The sequence below is a fragment of the Schistocerca nitens genome, chromosome 5, assembly GCF_023898315.1.
Source record: "Schistocerca nitens isolate TAMUIC-IGC-003100 chromosome 5, iqSchNite1.1, whole genome shotgun sequence".
Lineage (NCBI taxonomy): Eukaryota > Metazoa > Arthropoda > Insecta > Orthoptera > Acrididae > Schistocerca > Schistocerca nitens.
In genome coordinates, this window is record NC_064618.1 from 16,725,481 (window position 1) to 16,750,718 (window position 25,238).

Below are 25,238 nucleotides of genomic sequence, written 5' to 3' on the forward strand. Positions count from 1 at the left end.
TTTTCTGCGGAAATCCCAGACTGTGCCATGTTTTTCGATTTGGAGAAGGCCTACGACACCTGCTGAAGAACTGGTATCCTCTGTACTTTTTACACATGTGGTTCCGTCCTGAGCATTGTCCTCTTTGCTATTGCCATTAACCTTATAATGCCCTGTCTCCTGCTGTGCATCTCCGGCTCCCTTTTTGTTGACGATATTTCCATCTATTGCAGTTCTCGATGGACCTGTCTCACTGAGCGACGTCTTCATTTTTCCACTGACAAAACCATCTGTATGAATTTCTGGTGGCGCAGTTGGTTTCTCCCACCATCTTTACATCTTGGGCGTTGTTGAAACTGTGAAATTCCTGGGGCTCATGCTCGATAGAAAACACTCTTGGTCCTCCCATGTGTCTTACCTGTCAGCCAGCTATACGCAGTCCCTCATTGTCCAACATGTCCTCATTGGTACTTTCTTCGAAACTAGACTATGGGTGCTTTGTTTATGCATCTGCAGGTCCATCCTTTTCATGCCGTCTCAACACTATCCACCATCGTGGCATCTGTTTGGCCACTTGCACCTTTTATACTTGCCTGGTTGAGAGTCTGTACGCTAAAGCTACTGAACTACCACTGTCCTACCGCCATGACTTTCTCCTCAGCAGGTATGCATGGCATTTGTCTGCCGTGCCTGGCCACGCACCTATATCTCCTTCTTCGATGATTCCTTTGATCGCCAGAAAGGGGCGTGTCCGTCTTCGCTGTTACCTCCTGGAGTCCACTTTCGGCACTTGCTCCGGCAGCTTAACTTCACACTATCTGCATCTTTCCTGGTGGGTGTGAACCCTTCACCACCTTGGCTTTAATCTTTGCCTTCATTCGCTTCCTAAGGACACTACCCCAAGCCTCGGTCTATTGCCTTCAGTTTCACTACCTTCACATGGAACTTTGCAATAGTTCCTTTGTGTACACTGATGGCTCTCGGATTGACAGTGGCGTCGGGTGTGCCTTCATCATTGGTGCCAAAGTTTTTTTGATATCAGCTTCTGGCACACTGACGGTATTTACAGCCAAGCTCTTCGCCCTGTATCGGGCCACGGAGTACATCCGGCGACACAGGCTTTTCGGTTTTGTCATCTGCTCAGACTCTCTTGGCACCCTTCAAAGTCTATGTGTGCTTTACACCCTCCACCCCTTAGTGCAACGGGTGCAGGAAAGCTGTCACTTGCTCACTCTTGATGGAGCCACTGTGATGTTCATGTGGGTTCCTGGTCATGTCGGTCTGCCAGGAAACGAGGCTGCTGCCAAGGCTGCAGCCCACTAGTTCCTATATTCCTTCCAGTGATCTCTGTGTTGCCGTCTTTCAGGAGGTGGTGTCACTTTGGCATTGCCATTGGTCCTCCCTTGATGGGAATAAGCTTTGGCTTGATAATTAAATGGACACCCTAGCTACAAACAGGCATTGATGTACTTCATTGGGGACATGTTGAAAATGTGTGCCCCGACCGGGACTCAAACCCGGGATCTCCTGCTTACATGGCAGACGCTCTGTCCATCTGAGCCACCGCGGGCACAGATGATAGTGCGTCTGCAGGGACTTATCCCTAGCACGCTCCCCGTGAGATCCACATTCCCAACATGTCCACACCACTACATTCGTAGTGCGCCTAATAGATCTTTGCCCATCATACTCATTAGTCGTGGCAGATTAATCTACCAAGTCCCGTACGAGTTCGGGCATAGCGTGTGCGTTCGCACAAGAAGGTCAATGGCCGGGAAGCCATATTTTAACTATATATGACGGTAGTATCTTTTCCTGAAAGAACAGTTACCCTGGATGACCATGCAGGTCATGGCTTCCCGGCCATTGACCTTCTTGTGCGAACGCACACGCTATGCCCGAACTCGTACGGGACTTGGTAGATTAATCTGCCACGAGTAATGAGTATGATGGGCAAAGATCTATTAGGCGCACTACGAATGTAGTGGTGTGGACATGTTGGGAATGTGGATCTCACGGGGAGCGTGCTAGGGATAAGTCCCTGCAGACGCACTATCATCTGTGCCCGCGGTGGCTCAGATGGATAGAGCGTCTGCCATGTAAGCAGGAGATCCCGGGTTCGAGTCCCGGTCGGGGCACACATTTTCAACATGTCCCCAATGAAGTACATCAACGCCTGTTTGTAGCTAAGCTTTGGCTTATTAAGCCTCTCACATCGGCTTGGATGACCTCCTCTCAGCCTTCCCGCGGGGAGGAGGTCATTTTAACTAGGTTCGTATTGGGCACCGCCTTTTTAGGCACCATCATGTGTTAAGTGGTGCTCCCCCACCACTTTGTACACATTGCACCCAAGTTTTAACTGTCTGCCACTTTCTGATGGAATGCCCTTTCTTTTTTTCTTTTTTTTTTAAACCATTTACGTTCCCACTTGGGTTTGCTGTCTGAGTCATCGGCTGTTTTAGCAAACGATGCGCAGGCTGTCGAGTGCATTTTATTTTTTATCATTCTGAGCAATATGGCGAAGGCCATTTAATTTTTAGTTGTGGACCTCTGTTTCTGTATGGTTTCTTTCTTCACGTCCTTGTTTTTAGATGTCTTCTCTTAGGTCAGTCTGCTCTCTGTCTTTGTGTTCTGTAGTTTTGACTTGGGCACGTGTGACCCCAGTTGTTTGTGCTTGCTAAAAGAAAAACAAACAGACAAAACCTGTGGGAACATTGTGACCAGCCACAATGGGATAATCAACAGGGGGACCTATGGGGTTAGGTTTGAGGAGTAGCAAGAAGGTAGGAGGATGTGGCAGTTCCTGGTGCTCAGGGGGAGATGGATTAAGGTGTCAGGTTTAGGGACAGACCTAAGGTCTTGAAGAGTTGCTAGAGCTCATGTTGGATTTGCGGGACAGGTTCTTCGGACTGTGACTCGTGACCACTGTGGTGGAGCCTTCGTCTTTGGAAACAATGATATAATCTGGATTGGTTTTCAGGTTATGGGCAGCTATGCATTCCACAGGAGCTGGACTCACTGGGAAGGGATTTAGGAAAGGCCAGGTTAGAAGTACGGAATTCCTGAAAGATTGCCAGGTGGTGGCTGAGTGGAAAGGGAGGAGGTTGGACCTATTTTAAACAATGTTGTGTATGGAGCTGTGGCTGGCTATTGTCACTGGAATGTGTGTTGAAGAAATTTTTCCACTGCAGAGAATGAGCAATGGAAATGAGCTTGTTTTCAAGTCCAGCATGGTTAAACTTCGGTTTGGGGCTAAATGTGATGTCTTTAGAAAGTACTGAAACTTCTATAAGGATCAGTGTTTTGGCAGGAACATTGACAATAGTGTTATGATATTGGTGTTGAGGACCAAGGTGGAGGAAGTTTTTGGAAATGTGGAAGGCGGAATGAGTCAGCAAGGCACAGTCGGGAAGCTGTGAGGGGTTGATGAGGCATTGGATCATAGTGATAGGCTTTATCTCAGCTGTAGATTATCCCACACAGACATAAGACAGGAGTAGCTGGAGCACTTTTCCTCAGGTATGCTGTTCCAATTGGAGAGTTTCTATTGCAGTGATGGCATTCAGGAAATTGTGGCTACAGAGTAAAAGGATTTTGCAAAAGGAGTAGAGGCTTTCACGTATGGTTTGAGGTTGGATTATATTATTATGGAGGACCAGATGGGTGATGTCGAGGACTAATGGAATTGGAAAACATGAAGGTTCTTGGGGTAATATGATTGACAGCTTCAGAGATCAGTTTTAGTTGTAAGCCCTTTAAATGGGATACTACATGCCAAATAATATTTTAGAAACAGGACGTGTGATTGGACTTTTGCAAGGGCAACGAGTGTTTTCATAACTTTGTAGAGATATTCATTAAGTTCACCACTTACTCCACCTTCCCTCCAAATGTCTGTATATTCAGTGTACTCAATCTTAGTTCTTAAAATAGCTGGGTCATTTTTCATTACTTCTGTTCGTGCTGAACTTATTCCATTTTGAAACCATGTATTTTAACCACTACTTGCTTCCCAGGGTTATCATAGCTGGATTTGCTGTCTGTTTTCTCTCCAGTTTTTTCAGTCTGCTGGAGGTGTTTAATTTCCCTCGTACGATTAAACAGCCAGTAGCTGCTGACAACCATTTTCCCAGCTACCACCTACAGATGTGATATCTAGAGTTAAAACTGCCTGAGAGTGATAAAACAATATAAATAATTAAAAATTTCAATTTCTGATATTGTATGTTTAGTAGCACTGTTGTATCAATCTTTTCTTTTTAGTCTGAAAAGGGGTTTAAGGGGGTAAAAATATTATTTATGCTGCCACATTAAACAAAGAAATTAATTTACAGTTTCAGCGTGGTTCAGTTCTAACAGTGTGCTTGAAATAAATACATACACATTTTTTTGAAACTAAAGTTGATGTTCAAAGACTGATTTGATGCAACTCTCCACTATAGTTTATCCTGTGTGAGCCTCTTCATATCTGCGTAACTAATTGCTAAATGTAGCCAAGCAATGGTCTCCCTTAGAAGTTTCTCCTCCCACACTATCTTCCATTACCAAACTGAGGATTCCTTGATGCCTCAGCATATATCCTATTAATCAATACCTTCTTTGTGTCAAGCTGTGTCATAAATTACTTTCTTGCCCAGTCAGATTAAATACCTCCCCATTAGGTACTTGATCTACCCATCTAATGTTAAGCATTTTTCTGTAGCAAGAGATTTCAAGTGCTTCTACTCTCCTCTTGTCTGAACAGTGTATTGGCCACGTTTCACTTCCATACAAAGCTTCACTGCAGACAGATACTTCCAGAAAAGACTTCCTAACACTTAAGCCTTCGGCACATGGACCATGCTTTTGAATGTCGATGTTGAGTGTGCTGAGTTCAATGTGCTGCTGAGCGCTCAGAAATAATGTGACTTGTGCATACACTACAAGTGCTGCTACATGGTAAATGCAATTGCAATGTACTCCAGCATTGTCAGATGTATTTGGCTGTTTACAAAATGGTCACACACAAAATTCCTACATTAGCTCCTTAAAACCCACATTTCTTCCATTGTCCATATGCCAGGCACTTCCACTTCAATTTGAGTCTTTCAGTGCTCCGTCAAATTCTTATAGCAGTATTGTATCTCATATCTCACCTCCGTGTGCTTCATCTCATTCTATAATATTGTACTCTATTTGTTTCCCTCATACACAATGTGTCTCAGTTCCATTAGGACTGTGGCTGTGAAAAATAAATAATGGATTATGTTCAAAAAACTACTGTTTTATCCAAAATAGTCTCCCCCAGAATCAACTCACAGTTGAAGCTGGGAAGTATCCTGTCACAAGTGGGGCAGTTTTGGGGTTCTTCTGTGGGAGGCTCTGGGTTTGAGGGGATGAGGAAGTGGCTCTAGCTATTTGCTTCTGTATCAGGTCGGGAGGGTAGTTGCGGAATGTGAAAGCTGTTTTCAGGTTATTCGTGTAATGGTTCAGGGATTCAGGACTGGAGCAGATTCATTCGCCATGAAGACCTAAGCTGTAGGGAAGCGACTGTTTGATATGGAATGGGTGGCAGCTGTCAAAATGGAGGCACTGTTGCTTGTTGGTGGGTTTGATGTGGACACATGTGTGAAGCAAAAGTGCCCCACTTGTGACACGATACTTTCCGGGACTGAATCAGACTCTGGATGTGGCTCTCCAGCAGGGATTTGACTTCCTCAAATCCTGCCCTGAAATCAGAGCCATCCTTCATGAAATCCTCCCCACTCCACCAAGAGTGTCTTTCCGCCGTCCACCTAACCTTCATAACCTCTTGGTTCATCCCTATGAAATCCCCAAACCACCTTCCCTACCCTCTGGCTCCTACCCTTGTAATCGCCCCCTGTGTAAGACCTGTCCCATGCACCCTCCCACCTCCACCTACTGTAGTCCTGTAACCCGATCAAAGGCAGAGCCACGTGTGAAAGCACCCTCCTTCTATGTGGGAATGACCGGCATGAACGGACACAGGCAGACTGTGGTTTTTGGTAATGAGTATCACCCTGTGGCTAAACATGCCTTGGTGCACAGCCAGCACATCTTGGCACAGTGTTACACCGTCCGGGTTATCTGGACACTTCCCACTGACACGAACCTATCAGAACTCCAGAGATGGGAACTTGCCCTTCAATATATTCTCTCTTCCCGTTACCCACCAGGCCCCAACCTCCGCTAATTTCAAGTTGCCGCCGCTTGTACCTCACCTGTCATTCAACAACATCTTTGCCTCTGACTTCCGCCTCGACTGACATCTCTGCCCAACCTCTTTGCATTTACATGTGTCTGCCTGTGTCTGTATATGTGCGGAAGGATATGAGTGTGTGTGCGAGTGTATACCTGTCCTTTTTTCCCCCCTAAGGTAAGTCTTTCCGCTCCCGGGATTGGAATGACTCCTTACCCTCTCCCTTAAAACCCACATCCTTTCGTCTTTCCCTCTCATTCCCTCTTTCCTGACGAAGCAACCTTGGGTTGCAAAAGCTTGAAATATGTGTGTGTGTGTGTGTGTGTGTGTGTGTGTGTGTGTGTGTTTGTGTGTTTGTGTGTTTTTTATTGTCTCTATCAACATACCAATGCTTTCTTTTGGTAAGTTTCAGCATCTTTGTTTTTAGATACAGAAGTAATATTTGTGTGTACTCAATATTTTTTCTGGAAATTTATCTTAAATCCATATAACACACATGGTAAACAAGTAAAAATGAACAGCTCTGAAAAATGAATAATCACCAGTGAACTAGTTCCCAAAGATGAATTAATATGGCCATCTCTAATAATAGCTCCTCAGCTATCCATATCCATAATGGTCGTCGTCTTCTTCTTCTTCTTAGCTCCTCAGCTATCCATATCCATAATGGTCTTCTTCTTCTTCTTCTTCTTCTTCTTCTTTTTTTCCCCCCCAGCCAGCCACATCCATCTGCTATATTGTTTTGACTCCTCCTACCACTTCCTTCATGTTTAATTAATGTTTTAATATTGGAATGATATGTCATTTCATGCTTCCATGTGGATACACACTTAGCTTTCTGCATTTTGGTACTTTTAGTTTCTGTGCCGTTTTACACTCATGTGTAGTGTATTTTACCGACTCTCGGCTCAGACTGTTTTCATGCGGGTGTTGAAACCTTGCTGTCTTGCACACATACCAATATATCAATCCTTCTATCTTGTGAAATTCTACAGAACTATTCAAATTTAGTACAGTGAACTGTAGAAACATAGCCTGTCTGCCAAGAACTGGAAAAAAAATGTGTATTTCTCGAAAGTCGTGTACAAACTTAACAAGTAGTGAAAAAGGGTCCCCCACTATTGCATTTATCTCATAAAATTTTATCTACAGAAAAAAAGGCACTTGGGCTTTCTGTAGTACTCTTAGGGGGCTGTTCAGAATTGTGATCATTTAATCATTTATTTTTTGTTTCATTTTTTTTATTTATTTTCAAATTTGTTAGTTCCCAATTTTGACTTTTTGTCAAGCAGTATTGTTTTTTCACAAAATTCTGCAGAACTACTCAAATTTTATACAGAGAACTCTAGAACTATAGCAAATCTACCAAGAAATTTGAAAGGAAATGTGTATTGCTCAAAGTTGGGTGCCAACTTGATGTGCTGACCTGTGGGGAGAGACTTTGAAATCTCTGTGGTAAATTGGTGTAGTCTTTGGTGTCTGTGAAAACACTCTTACTCATTTCAGTTGGTCCTAGTGTATTCATTATTTTACTTTCCAGGTTATTGCATGACAACTGTGGTATTATAGCTAAAAATTTAAAACTACTTAGATTTTTTCAATGTTTATTTCTTGTTGCATGCCTTGCTACTAACTTCATAGGTATAACTAAAGGAGAATCCATAGTAGGTACTCAACATTTGGTCATGAAAAAGGTCATTTTCAATTTATCTTATAAATTCATTCCAAAATCCCACCCAAAAAGAGCCATAAATTCACTTAATTAATATGTATTAAAAATGATCTCGAACACTTTCCATGGCCCCTTTTCATTTTTCTACTTACATTTCTTCAGAAAATCAAAATTTAATTGACCTTCTGCGGAATGATGTCCAGTCACCAAATTAACAAGTTTATAGTGATATTTTTATATTCCTATGGATTCTCCTAATATGCTGTCCTTTTGTCATCGTAGGAGTTACGAAAAAAGAACTGGAAAGCAATGGAAGCCCTCTCAGCAATGGAAAAATCCCTGCAATCGAAAGTGAAAGACTCACAAAATCTAGACAATGTAAGTGGTTTCATTTAGCATGATTTGTTTGTGATCAGTTGCTAAATTGAATTGTTCGCATGTATAGTTTGCATGAGGCATGTACTCTTTCTTTACGTAGTAGCTTTCAAACTGCAACATTTGTGTAGTGTGTTTCATAGTCACAAGTTAAATATATCAGTAATCTGTTTCATGGACAGCATGTACTTCAGTTGTCATTGAGATGCTTCCAACACTAATGGTGATGGTTTTTATGTATATAAGCTGTACAAGTAAATTATTACATTGTAGCAGTTTATATATTAGTGATAGCACCTTAAAAATGTATTGAGACATGTAGACATTGCAGGAATTCCTTAAAAGGTGTGTAGTGATTTGCATTGTATTATTTGATGGTGAAGTCTTCAAAAATCAGGGAAGTTTCAGTTGTGATTTTTGTATTAAATCATACTGTCTTTCAATTATGTATGACAGAGGTTCAGGACAAGAATTAAGGTGTTGCAACACAAATGTTGTTGCTTTTTTAGAGTGCAGTTGCTGATGAAAAGTAGTAATTTATGTTTAATAATTCGAACTTCAGCCTTAGGTTTAATTTATAATGATAAACCTGTTTCAGGAAATGGCCTCTGAGATACGTCTGCAGCAGCAAACAACAACTAGGTTGCTTCTCCAACGAATTTTTCCCAGCATAAAAATAGATGGTGATGAGGTAATATAACATACTTTAATAACTTTCTGAAACTGATACGTGGTTTCTCACAAAGGAAAAGACTAATTATCTAGCAGTAGCAGAGTAATTAGAAATACTCTTATTAATCTGAACAAGATCAAATCTTTTATAAACATTGATTGGCTGTCTTTTGAAGACATACCATTCTCTTATTACTACAAAAGTATAATGCTAAAAAAGACAAGGCATGGGCCCATTTCCCACGTGTGGTGTATAGGCCACTCAACACAAACCACCTGCTGCTGGTCTATTTGGAAAGCGGAAAGGGTACTCTGGCTCTCTGTGGATGACACTGTTATGTGTTCACAACAATGTATGCACTTGCGAGTAACATGGCTCACAGAACTTCAGGTGAAGCAAGCTACAATAATTTTTACCCGTGGCTGCTCGTTGGCCACTCACAAACACATTATTTGCAAGTATGTACACAGTTAAAGCTGGAGAAAGACTAAATGCTCGAAAGCTGTGACCCAATTAAAATAACTGATAATGGCAAAAGGATAGTGTTGCTGGCTCAAATGCACTATTCTGCAAATTCGTGTAACCTACAGTTGTGCATGCTCTGCAGACTGTTTTGTCTTACAGACTGATGATGTCACCTTCTGCCATTAATGGCAAGATCTGGGATGTTGATGGTGTTGACAGCTGTAGTAATAGTGACAGTGCTGCATATATAGATATCGTAGTTACAGAGTTAATGATGAATTACACCCATAAGAAATGTATTCCACCATACACACTTGGCACTGCAAAATAAAAAATTACCTAATAAAGCAAAAAGAAGGAAACATTTGAAAACAATACTTTAGACAGTGGGTCATGCCATGGACAGAGGCACACCACTTAAATCTGACAATGAATCAATTTCACTACTGTCCTTCGAGTAACTAGAAGTTATATTAAAATGTACAAAATAATGCGTTAATCATGGTTAATTTTCACTGCACATTCGTTCTCTCAAGCTTTCATTATTATTAATAATTCTGTCCCTTTACAGTCATTTGGTCATTTGTTTGTTTGTTTTTAGCCAGTTGACAATATCCAGTTTCTCAGAGGCAACTGGCGGCTTGTTATCAAGTTAGTTAGATGATAAAACCAGTTGCCCATTATATTTATTGAATTTATACCTAAACTTTACAACACGGACCACTCAAACCACCATTCCATTCATTTCTTCATGGTTGTTTGCAGTTTGTCATTGTTGTACAGGTTTTTATAACACCTGCCGATGTAGCTACATTGTAGTGGGTGGTGGCATGGTAACAATGCCTATATTCAAAAGTATGGATTGCATTTTACCATGTTTTCTTGTGTAGAAATATTACCAAAGTTTTCTACTTATATTACTGTAAAAAATACACATCAGATTTTATTACAGTTTCTCTCCATTAACATTTAAAACCATAAATGCCACACTACATTTTATAATAATTATTTTAAATGATTAATGGAAAATCTCATATAAACATGTGAAACAAATACTAACAGAGATAGAGGGGCTGGCCAGTACTTACCTCAGCTCACCTGGTCCTTCTCCAAAACCCAAGCCACCTTCCTGGATGTTGACCTTCATCTTGTTGAAGCTCACATCCACACCTGTGTCCATATCAAACCCACAAACAAACAACAGTACCTTCACTTTGATAGCTTCCATCCATTCCACATCAAACGCTCCCTTCCCTACAGCCTAGGGATTCGTGGCAAACGTATCTGCTCCAGTGACGAATCCCTCAACAATTACACCAATAACCTAACCAGTGCTTTCCTCTCCCGCAACTATCCTGCAGACCTTGTCCACAAACAGATCTCCCGAGCAATACATTCCTCCCCGTCCAACAACAATGTTCCTATCCCCAGACCACACAGAAGCATCCCCCTTGTCACCCAATATTATCCTGGCCTCGAAAACATCAACAAATTACTCCGCCAGGGATATGACTTTCTCAAGTCAACCCCTGGAATGAGATCATCCCTTGACAAAATTCTCCCCACACCACCCAGAGTTGCCTTTCGTCGCCCCCCTAACCTCCGTAACATCCTTGTTAAACCCTACAATATTCCCAGACTACCTTCTCTACCCAGCGGTTTCTACCCCTGTAACCGACTCCGCTGCAAAACCTGCCCCATGCATCCCCCCACAACCACCTACTCCAGCCCCGCTACTGGTAAAACATACACAATTCAAGGCAGGGCCACGTGTGAAACTACACGTCATTTATCAACTGACATGCCTGCACTGCAGAGCCTTTTACATCGGTATGACAACAACTAAACTGGCTGAGCGCATGAAGGGACACAGACGAACTGTCCGCCTAGGAGATGTCCAATACCCAGTAGCGGAGCATGCCCTCCAGCATAATTCTAGGGACCTAGGAACCTGCTACACTGTATGTGCCATTTGGCTTCTCCCACCCAACACCAGTCCCTCTGAACTGCAGAGATGGGAACTTGCACTCCAACACATCCTTTCATCCCGCCATCCCCCTGGACTGAACCTATGTTAAACAACCTCACTCCCATTTACTCTTCAGTCTTCTCCTCTTTCCCTTTCCTCTTTAGCCATTCACGCATCTTTTCATCCTACATAGTTGTGTTTATCTTTATACTATATACCTCTTTACTTCTGTATGCATCCTCTTTGGTTTGAAGCTGGCACAGTACTTACAGTAGAATATCTTTGGCTTCCCTCTGACAACCATGCCTCCATCCTTGCTACCCCCCCTTTTTTCCTTTCCCTGTTGCTTCATAACCTGGGTTGTGAATAACTGAATCTACTTTCCCTTCTTCCCTTTCTTTCCCCTCTGTCCTCCCTGATGAAGGAACATTTGTTCCGAAAGCTAGGGACGTAAATTTTTGGTTCTGTTTTTTGTGTTTTTATCGGCTGTACTGAGCTGAGGTAAGTACTGGCCAGCCCCTCTATCTCTTTGTTAGTATTTGTTTCACATAATAATTATTTTCTAGCTCAAATAACATTTGCCTTTACGAAGAAGAGCCTTCACTTCACTGTAGGTTGGATGCTACTACAGCAATTAAGAACGATAAATATAATGTGCAGCTGTCTCTCCCTGAAAAGTATCAATATTCAGGATGTACTTCACCACCATGTATGTTTTCCAAATACTGAGATGGAAATACACACACACACACACACACAATATTCATATGAAAAGTTTAACAGTCTGTTGCTTGACAAAAATAATTGATGACTAGTTCTGAGCGTAATCTCCTTCAGATTTAAAAAAGTAAAATAAAAGAATGATAATTACTTGTTAAAATAGATAAACAATAGGTTAAACTATTTACAGAATTTTGACAGCCTAATAACGCCTGACTGAGTGTTCACAGTTGATAACTGACGAGAATTTTTGAGATAAAAATATTCAGCCTGTAGCTATACAATAGAAAAATTCTGGCATATCAGTATAAAATTCATGGTAACAGAGTCTGTTGGTACATAGCATGTTACTAAAATCAGTTCATATTGCAGACATGTGCTGACTTAGAGAGGTGGGAAATAGGGTGGGAGGAAGATGGGGTTGGAGGAGAGGAATGCATTATATGAGAAAGTGGAAGAAAGGAGAGCACATAAATGCATTGTACTAAATGGCAGAAAAGTTTATGGGTATTTGACTGAGACGATAAAAATTATGTTCAGAGTTAAAAACCTAATAAGACCAACTGTGGTCATTTTGTGAGGTCAGGAACATCCATGGTGCCTTCATTTAGCTGTGGGCTCACCCTAAATGGTAGTGTGGTGACTTGCTAGTCCCAAAGTTAGCCTAGTTTTGAGAAGTAAACATTGATATTTGTTGTACGAAAGTTCTAGTGGAATGTAAATTCTTTAAAGGAGAACACTCGCTGAAAAGCAGATGTTGAGTTGTTGATATACATATGCATAATAAAGAGAACTTGCTAGCTTTTGAAGTTATCCTTTGATGAGCTAGAGTATAAAACACACACACACACACACACACACACACACACACACACACACACACCTTCTAATTTTTGGTGAGTAAACATTGATATTCATACATCACATTTTTACCGAGGGCATGCAGCTATACTGTATGGTTAAATGATGATGACGTCCTCTTGGGTAAAATATTCCGGAGGTAAAATAGTCCCCCATTCGTATCTCCGGGCAGGGACTACTCAAGAGGACGTCATTATCAGGAGAAAGAAAACTGGCGTTCTATGGATCAGAGCGTGGAATGTCAGATCCCTTAATCGGGCAGGTAGGTTAGAAAATTTAAAAAGGGAAATGGATAGGTTAAAGTTAGATATAGTGGGAATTAGCGAATTTCGTTGGCAGGAGGAACAAGACTTTTGGTCAGGTGAATACAGGGTTATAAATACAAAATCAAATAGGGGTAATGCAGGAGTAGGTTTAATAATGAATAAAAAAAAAATAGGAGTGCGGGTAAGCTACTACAAACAGCATAGTAAACACCTTATTGTGGCCAAAATAGACACAAAGCCCAGGCCTACTACAGAAGTACAAGTTTATATGCCAACTAACTCTGCAGATGACGAAGAAATTGAAGAAATGTATGATGAAATAAAAGGAATTATTCAGATAATGAAGGGAGACGGAAATTTAATAGTCATGGGTGACTGGAATTCGATAGATAGTAGGAAAAGGAAGAGGAGGACACATTGTAGGTGAATATGGATTGGGGGTAAGAAGTGAAAGAGGAAGCCGCCTGGTAGAATTTTGCACAGAGCATAAATTAATCATAGCTAACACTTGGTTCAAGAATCATAAAAGAAGGTTGTATACATGGAAGAAGCCTAGAGATATCGACAGATTTCAGATATATTATATAATAGTGAGACAGAGATTTAGGAACCAGGTTTTAAATTGTAAGACATTTCCAGGGGCAGATGTGGACTCTGACCACAATCTATTGGTTATGAACTGTAGATTAAAACTGAAGAAACTACAAAAAAAGGTGGTAATTTAGGGAGATGGGGCCTGGATAAACTGACTAAACCAGAGGTTGTACAGAGTTTCAGGGAGAGCATAAGGGAACAATTGACAGGAATGGGGGAAAGAAGTACAGTAGAAGAGGAATGGTTAGCTCCGAGGGATGAAGTAGTGAAGGCAGCAGAGGATCAAGTAGGTAAAAAGACAAGGGCTAATAGAAATCCTTGGGTAACTGAAGAAATATTGAATTTAATTGATGAAAGGAGAAAATACAAAAATGCAGTAAATGAAGCAGACAAAAAGGAATACAAATGTCTCAAATATGAGATCGGCAGGAAGTGCAAAATGGCTAATCAGGGATGGCTAGAGGACAAATGTAAGGATGTAGAGCCTTATCTCACTAGGGGGTAAGATAGATACTGCCTACAGGAAAATTAGAGAGACCTTTGGAGAAAAGATAACCACTTGTATGAATATCAGGAGCTCAAATGGAAACCCAGTTCTAAGCAAAGAAGGGAAAGCAGAAAGCAGAAAGGTGGAAGGAGTGTATAGAGGGTCTATACAAGGGTGATGTTCTTGAGGGCAATATTATGGAAATGGAAGATGATGTAGATGAAGATGAAATGGGAGATGTGATACTGTGTGAAGAGTTTGATAGAGCACTGAAAGACCTGAGTCGAAACAAGGCCCTGGGAGTAGAAAACATTCCATTAGAACTACTGACAGCCCTGGGAGAGCCAGTCCTGACAAAACTCTACCATCTGGTGACCAAGATATATGAGACAGGCGAAATACCCTCAGACTTCAAGAAGAATATAATAATTCCAATCCCAAAGAAAGCAGGTGTTGACAGATGTGAAAATTACCGAACTATCAGTTTAATAAGTCACAGCTGCAAAATACTAACACGAATTCTTTACAGACGAATGGAAAAACTGGTAGAAGCCGACGTCGGGGAAGATTAGTTTGGATTCCGTAGAAATATCAGAACACGTGAGGCAATACTGACCCTACGGCTTATCTTAGAAGCTAGATTAAGAAAAGGCAAACCTACGTTTCTAGCATTTGTAGACTTAGAGAAAGCTTTTGACAACGTTAACTGGAATACTCTCTTTCAAATTCTGAAGGTGGCAGGGGTAAAATAAAAGAAGCGAAAGGCTATTTACAATTTGTACAGAAACCAGATGACAGTTATAAGGAGTCCAGGGAGACGAAAGGGAAACAGTGGTTGGGAAGGAAGTGAGACAGGGTTGTAGCCTCTCCCCGATGTTATTCAATCTGTATATTGAGCAAGCAGTGAAGGAAACAAAAGAAAAATTCGGAGTAGGTATTAAAATCCATGGAGAAGAAATAAAAACTTTGAGGTTCGCCGATGACATTGTAATTCTGTCAGACAGCAAAGGACTTGGAAGAGCAGTTGAACGGATTGGATAGTGTCTTGAAAGGAGGATATAAGATGAACATCAACAAAAGCAAAGGGAGGATAATGGAATATAGTCGAATTAAGTTGGGTGATGCTGAGGGTATTAGATTAGGAAATGAGACACTTAAAGTAGTAAAGGAGTTTTGCTATTTGAAGAGCAAAATAACTGATGATGATCGAAGTAGAGAGGCTATAAAATGTAGAGTAGCAATGGCTAGGAAAGCGTTTCTGAAGAAGAGAAATTTGTTAACATCGAGTATAGATTTAAGTGTCAAGAAGTCATTTCCGAAAGTGTTTGTATAGTGTAGCCATGTATGGAAGTGAAACATGGACGATAAATAGTTTGGACAAAAAGAGAATAGAAGCTTTCAAAATGTGGTGCTACAGAAGAATGCTGAAGATTAGGTGGGTAGATCACATAACTAATGAGGAGGTATTGAATAGAATTGGTGAGAAGAGGAATTTGTGGCACAACTTGACTAGAAGAAGGGATTGGTTGGTAGGACATGTTCTGAGGCATCAAGGGATCACCAATTTAGTATTGGAGGGCAGCGTGGAGGGTAAAAATCGTAGAGGGAGACCAAGAGATGAATACACTAAGCAGATTCAGGAGGATGTAGGCTGCAGTAGGTACTGGGAGATGAAGCAGCTTGTACAGGATAGAGTAGCATGGAGAGCTGCATTAAACCAGTCTCTGTACTGAAGACCACGACAACAACAACATTACATGAGTTGTGACTGACGTGAATTAGCTGTTCCTGAATCGTTGAGAATATGTTCCTTTTTTAGAGAGCATACAGGGTGTTTTTCCCGTGTTCTACCTAGAAGTCCTGTCCCCACACAGCCATGCTACCTGTAAATGGGGCGTGCACTGTTGGAGTTGTGTCACATTTAGTGAGGCTGTCGTAAACGTGGAGAGTCACAGGTGGATGGGACGTCAATGTGTGTTGTTAACTTTCTTAAACTATGCAGAATTCTCAAATCGCACTAGAAACATAGGTACACTGCCAACCATTAAAACTGTGTCACCAGGAAGGATAAAAAATGTTGCGTGTACACAGTACAGCACAAGGAACTGTAGGTGATCTGAGGATAAACGGGTTGTGAAATTTGGTAGCTGGCTGGCCATAGATTTGAACTGAACTTTGATGACAGGTGTAAATACTTTGTTCCACATTGCTTCCACTCAATTTCAATTATCAGAAAGCTTCTGTTGTCGGAAAGCAGTGGTGTGTCAGTCTATCAGCAAAACACAACCAGATGTTTTTGTTGGAAGGAAAATCTGAAAAATGTGCTGGGCAGTGCACCAGTCAAGTACCCTATGTATTGAGGTAGGTGAGGACAGAAGATAATGTCAGAGTCCTCGGGGATATCCTACGGCTACTGGTCTCAGCATGACAGTGATGTAATAGCTGCCATCCGAATTCCAAACTGCAGGCTATGGAAACTGGACATGATCATATGATATATCCAGAGGCACCTCGTACTGCCACACTGTGTGCCGAGACTGTACAACAGTGGCGGGTGTGATCGGGCAACGTTCATTCTCCTCAGAGCCTGCATACATGACCACATCCATCATGATTCCTTACTCAGAACTGGATCCATCCAAAAAGATGATGTGTTGCCATTACTGTGTCCAGTCTCGTTGTGTCAGTGTCCTATCTCCACTACCTTGTCGATGGAAGCAATGATCTTGTTTGCGGTGCCAACAGTCCGTGATGCTAGAGACGTCATCGCACCATCCATGCTGGCACTCATCTCCCTGCGAACGAGCCCATTTCTCAATTCAATGGTACAAGATACAGTTCTAAAATCCTGTGTGGCTGAGAAAACAGCATCTGTCCTCTCAGGCTTCAGTCATGAGGAGACATAGAGATCCTGCATGGTAAGAAGTACAGTCCTCCTAAACCCGTAGATCCCATTTTTGCCCCTCAGCCAGAGGATCCCAAATGATGCTAGTGGTGATATTGTGGTACGATAAATGTCAGTCTTGATGGGCCATAATCCTGTTGGTGTCAAATTCCCATGTGCACTGTTAGACATTTGTCCTCCTCACTTAAAGTGTAACATGGTCTCACAACCGAACAACATTAAAGTGCAATTTCTGAATGAGAAACCTGTTGCATAATCATTCTGTATATACTGAATGTAGATGGTGTAACTACTACCTTGTGTTGCACTCAAATGCGTATCCAAGCATGTAGCAACTTCATGCCAGTTTTATGTTTGCCATGTGCAACTTTTATGGTATTGTAATTTTAGTGGGTAGCTCAGTGTTTTAGCAGATTGTTGCGGATGAAGACCGTAGAGCTCAAGTTCTTAGTGTGTTCATAAAATACCCCATACGCAATGTGTGTAACATTTTAATATTTACTATATGAGACTTGCTGATATTTTATTTTACTTTTTAGGTCTGAGGTTGGTCATTATGTATCATCAAAACCAGTAATAAGTCATATGTGTTATTAACAGAATACTGTGTGTGAGTGTGTGTGTGTGTGTGTGTGTGTGTGTGTGTGTGTGTGTGTGTGTGTGTGTGTGTGTGTGTGTGTGTGAGAGAGAGAGAGAGAGAGAGAGAGAGAGAGAGAGAGAGAGAGAGGGGGGGGGGGGCACAGTTTTTATGAACTTGTTTTCACAGTCCATTGCTTTGTACTTAAGCTTATTCTTGTCTCTCACACACTGTATGTATGTTCTCATCTCTCCTTCCTAACGACATTGTAGAATTAGAAGGAATACACTCCAAAATCTCCACCAATTCATTCACTGTACAGCTAGTGTACAAAGCATGTAGGTTTCTGATTTAGGCATGAGTTGGAGTGCTACCTTGAATGTTGTTGTTGTCTCCAGTCCAAAGACTGGTATGACGCAGCTCTCCACGCTACTCTGTCCTCGTGATCCTCTTCACCTCCACACAACTACTGCGACCCACTTCTGTTTGAACCTCCTTACTGTATTCAAATCTTGGTTTCTCTGTGCACATACTGCTCCTCTCCTGCACCCCAGCACAGTTGCACCTAGCAGCCCACTGTCCTGTCCCCGCCACATGCCGCACATTGTCATAGGTGGCACTAGCATCTTCCCCCACCCCTACCCTGCTATCCTTGCCTCTCCCCACCACAGGCCTCTTTATGTACCCCGCTACCCATCCCAGCATAGGTCACTGCCACATCAGAGTCCCCCCCCCCCCCCACTCCTAGGCAGTAGGAGTGTTTCTTCTGTGCCTGATGCCTAGTAGTCTCTTTCTTTTAATGTGCCTGTCTGCCACTCAGTTCTTCCTCTAAATGGCGAGAAGCAATTTGTCCTATCCATATTGTCATTGTTCCACCCTAGATTTTTCTACTGTTTAAACACAGTATCTTGTGTGCCATCAGAAAATTTCTATTGGGCTGCATCTTTCTGCCTGTCTGATCCTATGTTGCCTTAACTGTTTAATCTCTATTACCCATTCATCTTCTGTTGTCTTTCTTTTCCCTTTTTCCTTCACTAGTTGCCCAATGCTCCCTTTGAAATACTCGTTGTTGTGTGGTTATTTCAGTTGATCTTGGTCCTATTTCCTTAATTTTCCATTTTTCTGCACTTTCTTCAGTTTTAATCTGCAGCTCATAATGATAAATTATGGTGGGATTCCACATCTATCCCTGGGAATTTTTTTGAGTGAGAAATCTTTCTGAAATCTGCCATACCATTGTGTAACCTGAAACCTATTGGTATCTTCAGGTCTATTCATGTATTCAACATTGCTTACATGATTCTTAAACAGTGTTTGCAGTGATTACATTATGCCCGGTGCATAATTCTATCAGGTGGCTTCCCCCTTTCACACTTGTCCCCCAATCCATGTGCTCCTACTATTTTTCCTCCACTTCCTTTTCCTGCTAATGAATTCCAGTCCCCCACCACAGTGAAATTTTCATCTCCCTTAACTGCCTGAATAATATCTTTTGTGTTATTAAACAATAGAAAATTTAGAATCACTGGATTCAGCTGCCAGAGACTGTGGTTTTTTGCATGTGGGGGGGTAGGTGCAGACACGCGCGCGTTCGTGTCATCTATCTTTGTCAAAGGCCTTGTTGGCCAGAAGCTCATTTTGTGACTGTCTCTTTGTTGTGCCTATCAGCAGTATGGTGAGTAGCAACTATCCTTTGATTGTTACTTTTATGTCATATATTTTCAGACAGTTATAAATAAACCTTGGATGTAGGAAAACACTATGAAATAGAACAAATTGCTACTCACCACATAGAGGAGGTGTTGAGTAGCAGACAAGCAAATTGAAAGAAGACTGCTAGAGGTCATCAGGAGTCATACTAAGTCCTTTGTTAGATTAAGACAAAACTCACACTCTCACATATTTGTAGCTCTCATGAACACTGCTACTGTCATCTCCAGGCACAGAGGCCTGACTACGGTGAGCCTTAGTGGCGGTAAAGGAGAGGCGTAGGGAGGAGAGGGGGAGGGGAAGGATGGCGGATTAGGGTGGGGAGCTGCTGTAGAGCTTTCTGTGGGAGTGTGCAGGGATGTTATAGGGACAAAATGGTGGGGTGCTTGGCACTGTGCTGTCCCCGCCACATGCCGCAGGGGATAGAAGGTGTGTGTGGGGCTGTAGTGAGAGCAGGGAAAGGGATGAGGCAGGTGGAAGAGAGGGGACTACAGGAATGAAGTATATGTTGCAGGGAGAGTTTCCACCTGCACAATTCAGAATAGCTGATGTTTTTGGGAAGAATCCAGATGTCACAGACTGTGAAGCAGTTGTTGAAGTCTAATACATCATATCAGACAGCATGCACAGCATCTGATTGGTCCAGCCATGTTTTGGCCACCAGAGGTGGAATGAAGATGGACAAGGATGTTGCATAAGTTATGTGGGTGGCAAAATAATGTTTCAGGAGTGGGGGGAGGGGGGCCATTTTTTCTCGTTTCAGTGAATGACTGAGGTAGTTGAAAGTATATGGAGAATATGATTCGGTTGCTCCAGTCTTACATGGCACCAGTTTGTGTGCTCCTTAGTGGCAGTCAGTGTGTATTTGAAGGATGGTAAGTGACTGTGGAGACAAAGTGTAGGAGATCAGTTTCCGGGCAAGGTGGGGAGAGTAATTTCACTCTGTGAAGACCTTGGCGAAAGATTCAGCACATTTGGAGAGGGCTGCTCACAACTTCAGTTGAGACATCTGTGGGTAGCTAGGCTGTATAAACAGATCTGTCAGTGTGGAATGGTCGGCAGCTGTCAAAGTAGGGGAATTGGTGGTTGGTAGCTTTGATGTGGACAGACCATCACAGAGGTGGTTGACTTTGAAAGTGACTTGTTGGACTGACGAGGACCAGGTGAAGTGCATATGGGGGAGAAAGTGTTGTTCTGGAAAATGTGGATAGGGTGCCCTAACCCTTTATCTAGATTAGGAAAATGTCATCAATGTGTGCTTCACATATACCAGAATGTGCCTTTAATGTTAGGTAAGATGATTACACTTCTTGAGTTGTAATATGGTCACAGGTTTGTGAGAATTAATTAAGAAGACTGTTGATAAATTTTCAGTGTGTGTGTGTGTGTCATATACTTTATAAAATAAAAATCCACTCAAGTTTCTGTGGCAACTGAAGTGGATTTTTATTCTGTAAATATGTTCCTCAGGTGTGGATGTTCACCTGATCAGACATTTTGTTCATATCATTTGTTACATGTATATTTATCTAGCTTTTGGCCTAATCTTTGTTTTGCACAACTGCAGGTCACCTGACAATCGAATGAAAAAGTTTTCAGTGGTGTCGAGCTACAGTAGTACAGTATTTTTTGAAGGAATACACTGCCATTTGACCAAATATTTCTCTATATTTCTCATGTACAAGCTAGATCTCAGCTTTCACACCATTATTCAGTACAGTGATTTCAGACCATTAATGTGTGCCGGCCGGGGTGGCCGAGCGGTTCTAAGCGCTACAGTCTGGAACCACGTGACTGCTATGGTCGCAGGTTCGAATCCTGTCTCGGGCATGGATGTGTGTGATGTCCTTAGGCTAGTTAGGTTTAAGTAGTTCTACGTTCTAGGGGACTGATGACCTCAGAAGTTAAGTCCTATAGTGCTCAGAGCCATTTGAACTATTAATGTGTTCTACTGTGTACTGTGCAGGCTGATGTTTACACAGTTCTCCAAATTTGCTTAACATGCTGTAAATCGTACAAAATAAATGTCTTGTAGGAATGTGGCATATTGTCATATAAGCACACTGTATCTGTGAAACCCAGCCCAAAGCAAGTAAACACAAAACTAGCCCTAATAATATGTCATCTGTCATGGTACACAGCAATCTAAGATACTGTAATTGATAATGGCATGAAAGCCAAAATCTTCATTGTACACAGGAAATATACAGAAATATACAGCCAAAAAATGGTGTATTCTCTCAAATAAAATAAAAAAAATGTGATGTAATAATCATTCTTCCTGCCATCACTAGTTTCCAGTAAATCTAAATTTGCCGTATGCACTTCCCTTGTCGAATTCTCTAACCTACCTATCTGGTTTTAAGGGATTTACCATTCCATATTCTGAACCATATAACGCCAGTTTTGTTTCTTGTGACAGCAGTATCCTCTGTGGCTGGAGCCCTGTGTTGGACAGTTTCACTTCTGGAATAGTTTATTCAGAAGGACCCATTAAGCTATACATGCCCTCAGAAAAAAAATGGGCCAATGTATCCCCTCACTTTCACCTGTTTGCAGTACCAGCATAGCGAGGACATGCAGGCAGATGTTAAGAGACCAGACTGTTGCCTTGCAACCACTGAAAAGGCCTATCTGGCCTGTCTATACATACACCTCCATTGTGGCAGCTGTCTGTGTGGTTGAGCTGTGCAAGCTGCATCATCTTGGCGAGGTCTATGGACAGTGCTAAACCAAATTTTCAAAAAGGAGAGAGAAGGAAAAGCCTGGGCTGTATTGTCTGGAGTACTGTTGTTAAATTTTGTACAGAGCTTCCTCTGTAAGATAGAGCTGTGATTATATGCACAAGAGAGAGAGACTTGACACATAAATGAGGAGACTGATACTGCAAATTTCTCTGCTTCCCAAATACATATAAAATATAATCAAGTATTAGAACTCATTAGAGTTCACAAACTTTTGCATTTATCACTTCTGCTGCTCAAAATATGTCTGTACATCGTTTCCAATAAGGTCGTACAGGAGATGGAAAAACTCACAATCTTGATTGTAGAAAGGTGAAAATAATTTCTTTTCCATTGTGTTGTAGTTGTTGCCTGCTTCCTTTTCTAAAATAGTGTCAAGCATGTAATATGATTTATTTGTTGTGATATCATTTACTGGTGTATTATTTCAATGTTTGTTCTTCATGTTAAGTAATCAGTTCTCTTACATTTTCGGCAGCCGTGCACTCAGTTAGTTGCGTAAGCTATGTCTCTGGATGTGAATATGGAATCTGAAGGCATCGTATTCCAGGCAGTTTCTGACAGAAGAGTTGTTGTCAGCTCACATAAATGAAGCTTGATACTTTGCTCCTAGTACCTTTAGTACAGCTGGTAAGCTTCTAGGTAACATTTTTCAGGGGATTCGGTTTTGAAAAGAAAACAACTATTGTGATTGAAGGAGACAGAATACGTCATCCTCAGATACACCTGTAGGAACTTTCAGTTCAAATTTTAAATTACTGATATGAAAAGGAAACAATTTGAAAACACACAATCCAAAAACCTTTTGCAGAGTGGTAAAGGGAGGACGTAGGTGAGAGGAAGTGAGGGTAGTAAAGTTATGAAGGGATTATAAGGGCCTGAAGAGGTCCAATATCCAGGAAAGCCCTACAGTTGATTCAACAAATCATTACCAGTCAGTGTTCAAGGCAAGCTAGCTATGTTATAAAGAAAGTAAGGCAAACGGTCCAAAATCGGTAGTTTGCATTTGCAAATATGTGGACAGAAAGTGGGAAAGGTAATTGTTATGATGTTCTGGCAGGTTGAAATTACTAGTATTGGCGGATAAACAGTATGATAAAAGTAGAAATGTAATTCCTAAATGTAGTAGTGTAGAATGAGGAAGTTGGGAGAGACACACAGTGATCAGCCAGAACATTATGACCACTGACTTATCGTCCATATAAACCCTACAGGTGGTACCAGTGTCATGTGGTGAGTAATGATTACTAGTCAGACACCCACATGGTGCATGTAGTATCAGTCTGTGTGTAGAATGGGGAAGGCATGTGATCTATCAGAGCCAGATTTGAGTGCACATTGTGATGGCCTGGAGGCTCTGCATGAGCCTTTCGGAAACTGCTCGACTTGCTGGTTGTTCAAACAGTGTTGTGGTGTCTTCGACACACCTAACATCATACTTTAAAGCTGGGCAGAGTACAAGTGTGTCTGAACACAGTGTACCGAACACCCCTAACGATGGGCCTCTGCAGCTGCCGAGCCGTGCATGTGCCAATGTTAGCACCATGACATTGGCAACTGAGACTGAAATGGGCATGTGGCAATCGACACTGGACATTAGCACCGTGGGAGAGTGTCGTGTGGTGTGACAAATCATTCTGATGGGAGGGTGCGAATCTGTTATCTTCTAGGGCAACGGCTCCTTGACTCCTGTACTGTGGGATGCAGACAAGCTGACAATGGGTGCATTATGCTCTAGGGAACAGTCACGTAGGCATCCATGGATCCAGTGGAGCTTGTGGAAGGCACCGTGATGGCCAAAGTGTATTGTACACAGGTTGCAGACTGTGTACACTCCTTCATGATAGGCATGTTTCCTGATGGCAGTGGCACTTTTCATCAAGACAATGTGCTATGTACAAAGCCAGGAGTGTGATGGAGTGGGTCAATTGATGTACTGTCCCCACAACTAGCCAGATCTGTACCTGATCAAACACGTCTGGGATGTGGATGAACGTGGTGTCAGAGCTCACTCACCTCCCCGCCCTTTGGAATTTACAGGAATTACGTGACTTGGGTGTGCTGATGTCGTGTAGCCTCCTTCTAGCTACCTAACAAGGCCTCATTGCTTCCGTGCCATGATGTGTCGCCACTGTTATGTGTCAACAGTGGACACACCAGCTTTTAGGTTGGTGGTCATAATGTTCTGGCTGATCAGTGTATGCAACAGTGCAATTATTTTTAGAGGACGCGATTAAATGTATAAGATTCACTGCAACAAAAAATATTTATTGGCGTGCAGAGGTGATTAACATAAGTAATAATAGTTGAATGTGAACCTAGACTGTAAAGGCATTAAGAATATGAGAGTGTGTTAATCAGAAGAATACAAAGACATTAGTGTAAGAATTAGAGAAGCTAAATCCACAGTGTAGACCCCCTCCTAATTTGCTGATGATTTTGACAGATAGTTTCTCCCTCTAGAACTTCTACACTTGTCTTCCTTGCCATCCTCTTGGCACCCTCTTCCGAATATTTTCCATCCATTCTGTTTATTAAAAACATATCATTTTGAAATAAATGCTAGGTGTTTAGATTTCACTTTTTGAATAGTTGTGATGAGGTTTCTTTGTTCATTGATCTCTTTCAAAACATCTTCGTTTTATTTTATTTATTTATTTTTTTATGTTACCAAGCTGGTTATCATTAGCCTTCACGGAAGCTGTGTTCCCATTACTTCTAAACATTCTATGTCTTGTTTTCAATAGTATCCAGTTGTCATAGCCATACAGGACTGCACTTCAACACTTCGATAATATTTTTCCCTATCCTTTCATACTGTGGAAAATCAGGGTTGTAATTAGAGAGATATGAAATCGATAGAGTGCTACTAAACACTTATATAAGGCATTGAGTGGCAGATAGGCGGATTAAAAAAAAAGTTAAAAAGGTCTCAGTGCCTGGAGACAACAGTGGTCACTCACCGTCTTCCCCATATCTTGAGTAATAATTTGTTTGTTTTTTTCTTCTTTGCTTTTTTGTGTAATACTAATTGGAGCATAA

The 25,238-nt window shown here is 41.7% G+C and overlaps 1 protein-coding gene and 1 non-coding gene across 8 annotated transcripts in view; both read left to right on the forward strand.

Moving 5' to 3' along the window:
* Positions 1-25,238, forward strand: part of LOC126260094 (kinectin-like) — a 353,744-nt gene that overhangs the window by 252,966 nt on the left and 75,540 nt on the right. For 6 of the 7 annotated variants that reach the window (XM_049957309.1, XM_049957310.1, XM_049957312.1 and 3 more), the window contains 2 exons: positions 8,133-8,228; positions 8,824-8,916. In XM_049957309.1, coding sequence (XP_049813266.1) covers positions 8,133-8,228; positions 8,824-8,916 — 189 coding nt within the window. The remainder of the gene's footprint in view (positions 1-8,132; positions 8,229-8,823; positions 8,917-25,238) is intronic. The other variant, XM_049957313.1, reaches the window with a different exon arrangement.
* Trnat-ugu (transfer RNA threonine (anticodon UGU)) lies at positions 2,043-2,117 on the forward strand. The gene has a single exon. It is a non-coding gene; the product is annotated as a tRNA-Thr (tRNA).